The sequence below is a fragment of the Gracilinanus agilis genome, chromosome 2 (assembly GCF_016433145.1).
Source record: "Gracilinanus agilis isolate LMUSP501 chromosome 2, AgileGrace, whole genome shotgun sequence".
NCBI lineage: Eukaryota > Metazoa > Chordata > Mammalia > Didelphimorphia > Didelphidae > Gracilinanus > Gracilinanus agilis.
In genome coordinates, this window is record NC_058131.1 from 711,117,714 (window position 1) to 711,129,168 (window position 11,455).

General features: G+C 44.6%; 1 protein-coding gene across 1 annotated transcript; it reads right to left on the reverse strand.

Moving 5' to 3' along the window:
• Nucleotides 1-7,645: 7,645 nt before the first annotated feature.
• On the reverse strand, nucleotides 7,646-9,629 carry LOC123236538 (V-type proton ATPase subunit S1-like). The gene has a single exon (XM_044662950.1). It carries the CDS (start codon nucleotides 9,627-9,629, stop codon nucleotides 8,196-8,198), a length of 1,434 nt encoding a protein of 477 aa, XP_044518885.1. The 3' UTR covers nucleotides 7,646-8,195.
• Between the last annotated feature and the right edge of the window lie 1,826 nt (nucleotides 9,630-11,455).

An 11,455-nucleotide genomic window follows, 5' to 3' on the forward strand; every position in this document is an offset into this window, starting at 1 on the left:
CCAATGAAACAGCCAATTAGCCAACTGACAACCAAGCGATCAACTAATGACCAACCAGGGAAGGCATGTGGTGCCTTGGGCATATTCTTTTTAGGTTTATGGAAATGTTAAGCAAGAACCGTGCAGGATGAGAACATGTGAAAGTTTTGGGATTTGTTGGAGTGAAAGTGAATACTCATCCTGATTATATCATGTATATTAATGGATGACTGAAGCACAGAGGCACAATAGAATGGATTTTTGATTCCTCATTGATTTTATGATCATAAATTTAGTGTTGATAGTGACCTCAGGGTCAGCTAGTCTAAACTCAGTCTTTTACAGTTAAAAAAATTATCTAGGAGAAATATTTTATAGGCAAAAGGGGTCTGGATTCCATTTAGTCACTAACATTAACATTGATATTAAATTGCTTGATGGGGGAAAGCAGTGATTTTCCAAGAACAGTAAGAGCTTGATTCTCCTGGGACAGCAGCACCGTAGTCCTGCTCATTCTCTACTGTCCCCCACAGACATCAGGAGAGGGAGTACTGCTTGATCACCCAGCTTTCCTTTTAAAATCACAGGCTCACGGGGCAACTGGGTAGCTCAGTGGATGGGGAGTCAAACCTAGAGACGGGAGGTCCTAGGTTCAAATCCAGCCTCAGACACTTCCCAGCCGTGTGACACTGGGCAAGTCACTTGACCCCCATGGCCCACCCTTACCACTCTTCCACCTAGGAGCCAATACACAGAAGTTAAGGGTTTAAAAAAAGCAAAAAAATAAAATCACAGGCTCAAACTGCGGCCTAGTAATTTTAAATAACAGTATCATGGGGGGAAGCTAAGTGACTTAGTGGATTGAGAGGCAGGCCTAGAAATGGAAGATTCTGGGTTCAAATTTGGCCTCAGACATTTCTTAGATGTGTGACCCTGAGCAAATTACTTAATCTCCATTGTGTATCCCTCATTGCTCTTCTGCATTGGAACCATTACACGGTATTGACTCTAAGATGGGATGAGTTAAAAAAAAAAATCACAGTATCATTGATTTAGGGCTCAAAGACCTAAATCGAGGCCAAACCCTTCATTTTACAGATAAAGAAACAGACACAGAAAGTTTAAATGACTTCAGCAAGGTCATACAGCTAATAAAATGTCCAAGGCAGGATTTGAATCCAGGTCCTCTGGCTTCAGAGCCAGTTCTCTTTCTATACAAGTAGCCAATTATAGATATCAGATTTGAACCTAGGTTGTCTGTTCCCAAATCCAGCACACTTTGTCATCAGCAATATGTCTAATATTGAGTGCTACAGTATCATAGAATTATGGAATTTGAGCTGGAATAGACCTTGGAGACATTTTTATATATCTTACATATCTTATATATCATATCTATCTCTATATCTCTATCTCTATATCTATATCTATATCTACCCCCTCCACTTCTGCCCATTTTATAGATGAGAAAATTAAGAACCAGTGAGTTCCCAGGTGCAAATCAGGTAGTTAATTTGTCAGATGCCATATTCAAAGCCAGCTCCTTTTAGGCCAAATCCAGGCCTCTTTCTAATGTATTATGCTCCTTCTTAACATAAGAACATACAAATTCAGATGAACAGAGAAAATGCAGTCCAAATTTATGAAAAAGACTGCATTAATTTTTTTTGAAGAAATGCAATTTCCTGACAAACAAAATCTTCAAGTCCAGCTTTTATAAATTGATGAATATGGCTTGGACTGAGCATGTCAGTTAACCGGATTGTCCTGGAGTTTTATTGTTTCTATTTTATTTTATTTATTTAAAAAAATTTTAAACCCTCACCTTCTGTCTTGGAAATAATACTATGTATTGGTTCCAAGGCAGAAGAGTGGTAAGGGTTAGGCAATGGGGGTTAAGTGACTTGCCCAGGGTCACACAGCTGGGAAGTGTCTGAGGCCAGATTTGAACCCAGGTCGTCCCATCTCTGGGCCTGATTCTCAATCCCCTGAGTCAACCAGCTGCCCCTATTTTTTCCATTTTAAATGATGCTTTTGAAGTGTTGGAAACGTTTTCTTTATTCTCATTTGTGTCTTGTTTATACTATTAACCCATGTTTGTTCAAGTTTTATAAAGACATATGAGACCTGGGCTGCTATGAATGATTGAAAATGCTGCATTAGCAGGATACAAATTAGTGAGATATGTAATTTGAATGAAAAAATAATAGTATGCTTAATTAATATGTTGGCAAACTTCATGTATGTGTGCATATACACAAACCTGTCAGACCAAGACCAAAAGATCCCACCTACTGAATATCCTGTTTGTATGTAATGCCTACACAGAAGGCAACTAGGAGACTCAGTTGATTGAGTGCTGGGCTTGGAGTCAGGAAATCTGAGTTCAAATCTGGCCTCAGATACTTCCTGGCTATGTCTAGACAAGACCCTTAATCTCTGGTTGTCTGCAAAAATAATCCACTGAATCCATAGGAGAAGGAAATGGCAAAGTACTCCAATATTCTTGTCAAGAAAACTCCATGGAAACAGCTAGGTGACTCAGTGCATAGAGAGCTAGGACTGGAGATGGCAGGTCTTGGGTTCAAATGTGGCCTCAGATATGTCCTAGCTGTGTGACCCTGGGCAAGTCACTTAATCCCAATTGCTAAGCCTTCTGAATTATAACCGGCACTTAGTATCGATTATAAACCAGAAGGTAAGAGTTGAAAAAAAAATAGAAAACCCCATGGGTAGTTCTGGTCCATGGAGTCATGAAGAGTTGGACATGACCGAACACAACAGAGCTTACATAAGTCATAACCATGAGAATTTTTTTTTTGGTTAACCTTTTTATGGTAAAATTACCTTTCTTTTTCTTTCATCTGCATTGTTATAAATCCATATCTGCACATGAACATTTGCTTTCTTCAGTATTTCCTCACATATCAGAACATTAAAAATCACACTTTATAGGTAACCCTCATCTCCACATTATTGAGTTAAAGTTGAGGCATATTTATTTCATCATTACTTCATGAATGTCAATATTATCTCCATCTATCTCACTGTTGCCAGAATCTATTTTCAGGGCTCAAAAGAAAATTTATATGTCACTTATTGCCATGGAATTGCTGGCATGATGAGTTTGATAGAAATTATTCCTTTGGTATTTGTCAATTTCAGGAATCGTTCTCTGAGTGTCCAGAACCCAAACTTGTGGGTTCTGGATATGAGACAACTCTCAAAGTTTTAGTAGGTAAAATTGGAGATCTCAAAAATGTATTGTAGGGTTAGCTAGGTGGCACAGTGAATAGAGTGCTAGAACCGGAGTCAGGAGGACCTGCATTTAAATCTGTCTTCAGACACTTACTAGATATTTGACCCTGGATAAGTCACTTAACCCTATTTTCCTAACTCTTCTTGCCCTTCCATCTTAAGAGTTGTTACTAAGATAGAAAGTAAGGGTTTTGAAAAAGATATAAAAACAAATTCTGTAAAAATTTTCAGGTGAATTGAAGGCTTTAGCTTAGGTTTTTTCTGTGTAATAATAGCACATAATAAGACCACTGTGTCTAGTCAGGAAGATGTGCATCAGATTCTCCCCCTGTTTGATGTTTGTGACTTGGGAAAGTAATAAACACTTAGTGCTGAAATTCTGTTTCTGGTGCTTAATTTGAGTACTTGAGCAAAATCCATCTCATTAAGCCTCAGTTTCCTCATCTGTAAAGTGAGAGAGTCAATGACCTAAAATAGCTTCCAACTCTAAAATGTGAGTCTATGGTTTATGATCCTATATTCCCCTGAATCTGAATCTGAACTTGACTCCTCCCTATGTAAGTCTGTTGATCTCTCTGTCCCTTATTTATTTCATATGTAAAATGATCCCAATACCTCCTTGTCTATGTCACAGGGCTGTAGTAGTCCAATGAAAGACATTTTGAATGGCTTTTCTTCTGCCATAAAGAACTCTATTAAATATCATTCAGTATCTTTACTATTTAGTGATTGAAAAAAGCCTTTACTGGAAATCATAGAATGGAAAACACTATCAGGGAGTTGATATCCCAACTGTGGAAGGAGATGGAAGGTAAGGGAAAAGGGAGCTATTTTTGGCTTTCCCAGATGAGCTACATTTTGATTTCTGAAAAAACCTGGCAAATAAAACAATAGCAATATTAGCATTTTATTATTTACATAGTGTTTTATGATGTTATCTCATTTCATCCTTACCCATCCCTGGGAAGTTGAATGATAACTATAACAATAATAGTAACTAACATTTATATAGCCCTTTCTGCATGCCAGGCACTGGGCTAGGTGCTTTACAAGTATTATCTCATTTGATCCTTATAAGAACCCTGGGAGGGAGGTGCTATTATTGTTCTCATTTTAAAGATGAGGAAATTGAGTCAGACAGAGATTAAGTGACCTGCCCAGGGTCACACAATGGTAAATATCTGAAGGAGGATTTAGACTCAGGTCTTCTGGATCTACTCTCTATTTACTGTACCACCTACCACCTTCTCTGATGAGCCATTATCAGTGATAGTTTAAAGATTGTGTATAATAGGAGAGACACTGCATGGGTTTATAGAAAGGGAAGTTTCCCAATTTTTGAAAAAGGGAAGAACATAGTCTGTAAAATCTAGGGCAGCGAGATTGTCTTTGATTCCTGGAAAATGAAGAGATAAAGGCCTAGATGGCATGATGACACAAAGCTGGGAGGGATAGTTAGCGTCCTATCATAGTAATGGAATCAAGCAGGATCCAGAAAAATTTTGACAAGCTACAGTGTTGGTTTTCATCTAATAAGATGAAATTCAATAGACAGATGTAAAGTCTTATCTTCATGGCCAAAAAACAAACATCCCCAATCCAGGATGGGGAAAAAAGAAATGATTTGAGATTTTGTCTAAAAAATCTTTGGAGGCTTTAGCAAGCTCAATATGAGTCTGAGGTGGCAGGGAGAAAAAGCTAATGAGATATGGGATTAGACATATCCTTCAGCACTGAGGAGGGGACAGCTCCACTCTACTTTTCTCTGACAATATCCCACATAGTGTGTTCATTTTAGGGACTCACAGCTTACAAAGGTCATCCATAAGCTAGAGATTGCCCAGAGGAGAAGGAGGACAAGAATAATGAAGGGTTTGGGGGTCCAAGTCATATGAAGATCCAGAGCCAACAATGGAAGATGCAAAAAGACCTACTTTAGGTTTGACATCTGGAAAAAGGATTCTAACCATTCAAATGGAATGGGCTGCCTGGAATGAGAGTAGGCTCCTTCCTCTTAGAGGTTTCCAATGAGAAGCTGAATTAGTGTACAAGCATTATTATCTGTGCCAGTGTGGGGCTCCTAGCAAGGTCATGAATTCTTGAGGTAAATTGAAGAATTATAAGGAACCAGTGAGGTACAATAAGGTACAATCTCAGCTTTTGTAGAGCTCGAGGATTAGAGAAGGAAATATTCTCTCCACCCATTAGCAACAACAGAAAAGCATTCACTGAATGAGAAAGAAAAGGTAAAAATGAGTTGAGTGCCAACTTTAGTGTCTAAATGTGAAGGGAATGCTGATGAACATTGAGGTTGGGCTTGAACTGGGTTCATGGCTGGCAATTACTCCTTGGCTGTAAATTCCTCTTTGGTGGCTACTCTGGAAAAGGGAAGAAAAGGCCATCCCCTACCACAAATACTGTTAGCTTCCTCCAGAATAAATAAGATCTTTCCCCTTCAAAGTGAAAAATAGCCTAACTTTGAATGAGGATTAGTCTGAGCATTCTCTTAAAAACTGACAGGCACTGAAGGACATATGCCTGGGCCATTTTTACCTCTGGACTCAATTGACAGCTTGTCAATGGGCAGTTCTTTGGGCTGCTACATTTACCATTCCCTGCTTGCCCCTGCTATGAGACAATTCCAATTCAGAAACATACTTGTCAGAAGTGATTTTTACATTTTGGAGAGATTAAAATCCTTTATTAAATTTACATTGCTTGTGCTTTCTGATAAAGAACTAACCCCCCATGACAGCCCATATTTCCAATTACCTCCTCCGGGTGCCAGGGAGTCCCCAAGTAGGAAGGATCTAATAATCTCGATTATGGGCAGCAGCGGGAAGTCTCTTAAGTACCAGGGAAAGCATTTATTAGACAGAAAGTATTAGCAGCCAGCTTTGCTGCTCCGGGAATGGGCTTGCATTTGTTAAGGACAGTTCTTGCTGGTTTTTTTTTTTAAAAAAGTAAACTAAAACTATGACATCATGGCAGCTGAGAGTAACTTTGAATCCTCCAGAAGGAATCCCAGTCTGCTACTCTTCCTATGGAGACAGTCAATGTTGGGCTGGTTGCTGACTTAGGCTAGATAGAGAGGAAGTTCACTCGGAATGGCTCCTTAGAGACTAGAAACCTGAGCTCAGGAAGCCAGGCAGCCAAAAAGCACCTACTGTGTACCAGGCATTGGGGATATCAAGAAAGGCAAAAGACAGTCTGTGCCCTCAAAGAGTACTCAAATTTAATGGTCCATATGGGGACTGAAAGGAGGCCTGAGACTCGGCCTCTCCCTTCTCCTTGAGGTCTTTCAGAAAGGGTTGTTGGGTATTTGAAAATGGGTACAGTGATGATGGTCTTCTCAATCAGTGACCAAGATGCCAAGAAGAACCTTCCATGGAGCCTCATCATAGTGTAGAGATAAACGATGCAGTCTCCAAGGCTCTGACGATGCAGCCCAAGTTCTGGACACTTCTACCAAGATGTGGTCTCAATTGAAGATTCTGCTTTAGGCCAGCTAGTTAAGCATAGAGTAGCTTCTCAGGAGATGGGCCACTTGGTGTTCACAGTTATATGACAGAGCAACTCTTGTCCTTCATCTTCCCATCCACCCAGTTTCCCCATCTCCTAGCAGTAGGAGATAATCAGAGAGATGCACAGTAGAGACCTTTCCCTTTGGTTGCCATAAGAGGCAGGGTTTGAGCTGAGATGGGGGAAAGATCCTTAGTGAACACATTTGCCTTCCTGTAAATCATTACAGCCCAATGTAGGACTGTAGAGACGGATAGGCAAATGCCATCATTACTTTGAAAAGTACATCAGTGGTCTCAAACTGAAGTAGAAAGGAAGTCTGGGGTTGCTCATTGACTCAGGAAACCATATGTTAACATTCTCTATGTTCTATTATATTTTTATTTATTTTGTTAAATGTTTCTCAATTACATTTAATTTGCTTTGGGTCTGAGACTGTTTCTGGCTGGCGGTATGCACCTTCCACATGTTTGATACCTCTGATCTGTATGACCTTGGACAAGTAACCTCTCTGGGACTCAGTTTTACCCATCTGTAAAATGATGGGATTAGAAGAGATGAATCCTAATATCCTTCAATTACTACGATCCTATAATTTCATAGTTACATTGATATGGGTCTTCCCTTCCCTGAAGCATGGTAGAGAGCCGGAATGAGCTAGAGACCAAAAATTGTCATTACCCTTCATTAATGGATTTCAACCTTTTTGGTCTCAGAATCCCTTTATACTTATTGAAGATCTTTCCAAAGAGCTTTCATTTATATGAATTATCTCTATTAATATTTACAATTTGAGAAATGAATAAAAATAAGTTAATACACTTAAATACTTATTGTTATCTAAAAGTAACAGTAATAGACCCATTGGATAGGAACACAGACAACATTTTTTTTTTTGAGGCCTCATCCCGTTTTATTGCAATTTCTCATCACAGCCAAAGAGTAAGAGAGGAAGACACAAAAAGCGACCAACACGGGGATGGGCCAGGCTCAGGCTCACCCCCCACCCCACCCCTCAGGGCTACACTAGCACAAGGATCCAGGGACTCCTCCCACCCACAAAGAAGTAGCTAGTCCTGAGGGCAGGGCTTGTTGGGGGAAATAAATAGGGTCAGAAGGGAAGGAGGGAGGGAGAGGGGGGGGGGCCTTCCCAGGGAAAGAAGGAATTTGGGCTTTCTTATATATTATACATTCACGGAGCAAAGGGCTACACCTGGGGGGAGGGGAGCTTCCCGCTGCCTCGGGCTTCTAGCTCAGCCTCCCAGTCCTCGGAGTGGGTCTGGGTCCTAGACAGCAGCAACTGCTTTTTGTTACCATGGACAGAGCAAGGAAAGGCGGGCTGAGGGCCACGGGGAGGGAACTGGTAGCGGGAGCTCTTCCCAAGGGTGTGAGCACCCCTCCGCCCGCACCGCGGGCCCCGCTGGCGGCTGCAGGGGTCACTCGGTCAGGGGCACGGAGAGCGTGCTCCCCTTGTGGTCGTCGAAGCGGTCCATGGTCTGGAGGTTGAGGATCATGTGCAGCCCGTAGGTGAAGACGAAGAGCAGGATGAGGGAGGAGACGAGCCCCATCCAGATGCCGGGGGAGAAGAAGCCGGCGCAGTCACTGGCGTACGAGAAGTTTCCCCCGGACAAGTGGAAGGCCTGGATCTGGAAATCCTGGAAAGTCACGTGCCAGGCCGAGGAGCCGGGCAGAGCCACCAGGAGGCTATTCTTGGACCGTTCGCTGCTGACATACTCGCAGTGGAAGGAGTAGATGCTGGGCGCTGCGATATGGGACGAATTGAAGACAACGACGGAGTTGTTGATGTGGATCTCCAGTCGATCCAGGGTGAACCAGCTCCGGGCCGAGACGGGGTACAAGCGGTTGTTCAGGAAGAGCTTGACGGTCAGGAAGGGGCCAAAGACGTTTTGGTACGTCATGGCGAGCTGGGCAGAGGAGCTGTTCCAGCTGGAGCCGCTCAGGTTGAGGGCCGGGTTCCCGAAGGTGAGCGCGGTCAGGTCCCTCGACTTGTCGTTGTAGGTCACCGTGAAACTCTGGGCCCAGAGGAGGATTCGAGGCTCCGGGTCGTTGTAGCTCACTGGCGGAAGGGGCGGGGACGGGGGTGGCCCAGGCTCCGAATCCTCGTTCTCTCCGAGGAGGTGCCGCCCCAGACCCCCGGCCACCATCGGCAAGTCCCGAATGGCCCGGGAAGGCCTCTCCGCAGTCAGTAGGGCCGTATAGGGCACGCCTTCCGCCTGGAGGGTGTTCATCACCCGCCCAATGATCTCGTCGTTGCCGGTGAGCACTTCCTTCGGGGCCATCAGGCCGGAGCCGGCGGTGTAGGGCAGCCTCAGGAGTAGCAGAGCAGGGAGGGTGTCGTTGAGCTTCAGCTCCCGCAGGGTGGCCCCGTCTACGTGGAGGGGACTCGCTCCCAGCTTCCCCGTCAGGAGGGAGGTCAAGCTGCTGGCTGCGTGCCAGGCCACCGAGGGCAGGACCAGGGCGGAGGGAGCCGACTCCAGGGCGTTCTCCAAATTGGGGAAAGCGCTGTCTGGCTTGTTGCCAAACACGCCGCCGTACGCAGTGAAGTCTTCCACGCTTAGCTTTTCCTGCAGGAAGAGCAGCACGTTTCGGGGGCCCCTCTCCAGGGCGGGGGCCAGGTAGGCGGCCAGCTGGCCGTCCGTGGTGATGTGCCCTTCGTGGGCGTTCTCCAGCGGAACCCACAGGTCCCGGGAGCTCGACCAGAGCACTATCGGCACCTGCTGCTCCGCGGCGGCAGCGGCCGGGGCGGCGGCGGCGGCCAGCAGCAGAGCCAGCAGCAGTGACTGCAGCCGGGCCGCCGATACACCGGCCATCGCTTTAAGCGCCGCAGGCCGGGCTCTCGCCGCCGCCATGACCGCGCAGCCCCTTCGCAGGCCAGCGCCGCTCAGGTGACTGATGTCGCCGGCCACTCTAGGCCGAGCCCGCCCCTGCCGTGCTCTCCCATTGGCCGGGCCCGCCCTCGTCCTCTTCTCCTATGGACCCACAACATTTTTTAAGGGAAAAAGAACTCTATTTTCCCAAACGAAAAAAGGAGGGGAAAGAATAGTCTCGTTTTACAGATTCTGGCAGATCTAATGCTTGGCTTCCGAGAGGACGTGGGGAATCGGGGATCCGCTTCTGCAGTCGCCCTGTCGTGATGTGTCCTTCCGCTAGAAGTCGGGAACAAAGCTCCGCCTCACCCTGAGGTCTGCTTTGAAAAGGGGTCAATATTTCAATAGGGAGATAACACTCGAGGCTTCTTATGAAACTAGATTTGACTTCACAGACTCTGTGAGAGAGTCTTGGGAACTTTCAGTGCTCTGTGGACAAACTTGGAGAATTGCTGTCATATTTTCATCGTTGGAAAGTGCTTAGAGATCATTTAGTAGTCAAACCCCTTCACTTTGAAACGGAATTAGGGCTGCGGTGAGTGACCTTAGAGAAGCACCAGGTGATCTTTTCTTTGAGGAATAATGAGGGCTTTTAAATAACGTCCAAAGAACGCGAGACTTTTAGCCTTCTGCTTTGTGACACTTAATGATCCTTTTAAGGGCATCCGGACTTTCGGAAGCCAGGATTCTTGGGATCCGTCTCTGAAGACAGTCAGGCTTGCTCTTGGGCAATTCAGTTCAACAAACATTTCTGATTGCTTAGCACGCGCCTTGCACATACCTACTAGGTACTTAATAAATGTTTACTGACTCACTGATCCCTTGGGTACGTAGAAGAAGCAGCCTAGTCTAGCACTGAATGAAGAGTTAACTTTAGAATAATGAGGTTCTGGGTTCAAGTTGCTTCTGAAACATGCATACAAAGTAAAGGGAAATCATTTTGAGAGAGAGAGAGAGAGAGAGCACTAAAAACTGAAGGGATCAAGAAAGGCCCCCCACCCCCTACAAACCCCCCCTTGCAGTTGGGCTTTGAAGGAAGCTAGAGATTGTAAGAGGAAGGGACTCCAGATAGGGAGGGTCGGTTATGCAAAGGCCTGGAGGTAGGAGCTTGAATGGTGTGTATGGGAAATAGCCAGAAGGTTAAGATGGCTATGATGGAGAATGATGACAGGAAGTGATGTAACAGAATACTGGAAAGGTAAGTGAGAGTCACCGTGTGAAGGGCTCTGTCTAGATGGAGGGTGGAGGATTTTGTATTTTGTTCTTGAGGCAATTGGAAGCTGCTGGAGTTTTTGGTAAAGAGGGTGACTTGGTCAGAGCAGTATTTTAGGAATATCAATCTGGCAGCTGTGTGTGGGCTGGATTGGAATGGAGAGACCCTTGAGACAGGGAGACCCATTGGGGAGGCTGTTGCCTCTGGCTACATATTCCAGTTGACAGACAACCATGACCAGGCTGTACTCAAAGCCTTTCCCATTTTTTAGTAGCTACTGGTAGACTTCAGGGCCAATTCCATGCCTTGTTGAGTCATTGAATTAAGGATTTAAATTCTATCTAATTTGGGGGATACTAATCCCCATCCTTGAGAGGGGGATTTAAACTTAGGGGTGGAGGATCTAGTCCAACACTCTAATTTTGCAAGATGAGGGAATTGATGCAGACAGAAGTAAAGTGGCTTACTCAGGGTCACTCATCTATTAAGTATCCGAGATAAGATTCGAACCCAGATTTTATATCCATCATGCTACCCACTATGGCAGACTGCCTTTCAAATTCCTTTTGCAGAAACAACGAGTTTTCCAGCTAAT

What these genes read in the sequence shown, in the direction of transcription:
- LOC123236538 (XM_044662950.1), bottom strand. Translation starts at nt 9,629, where the DNA reads ATGGCGGCGGCGAGAGCCCGGCCTGCGGCGCTTAAAGCGATGGCCGGT.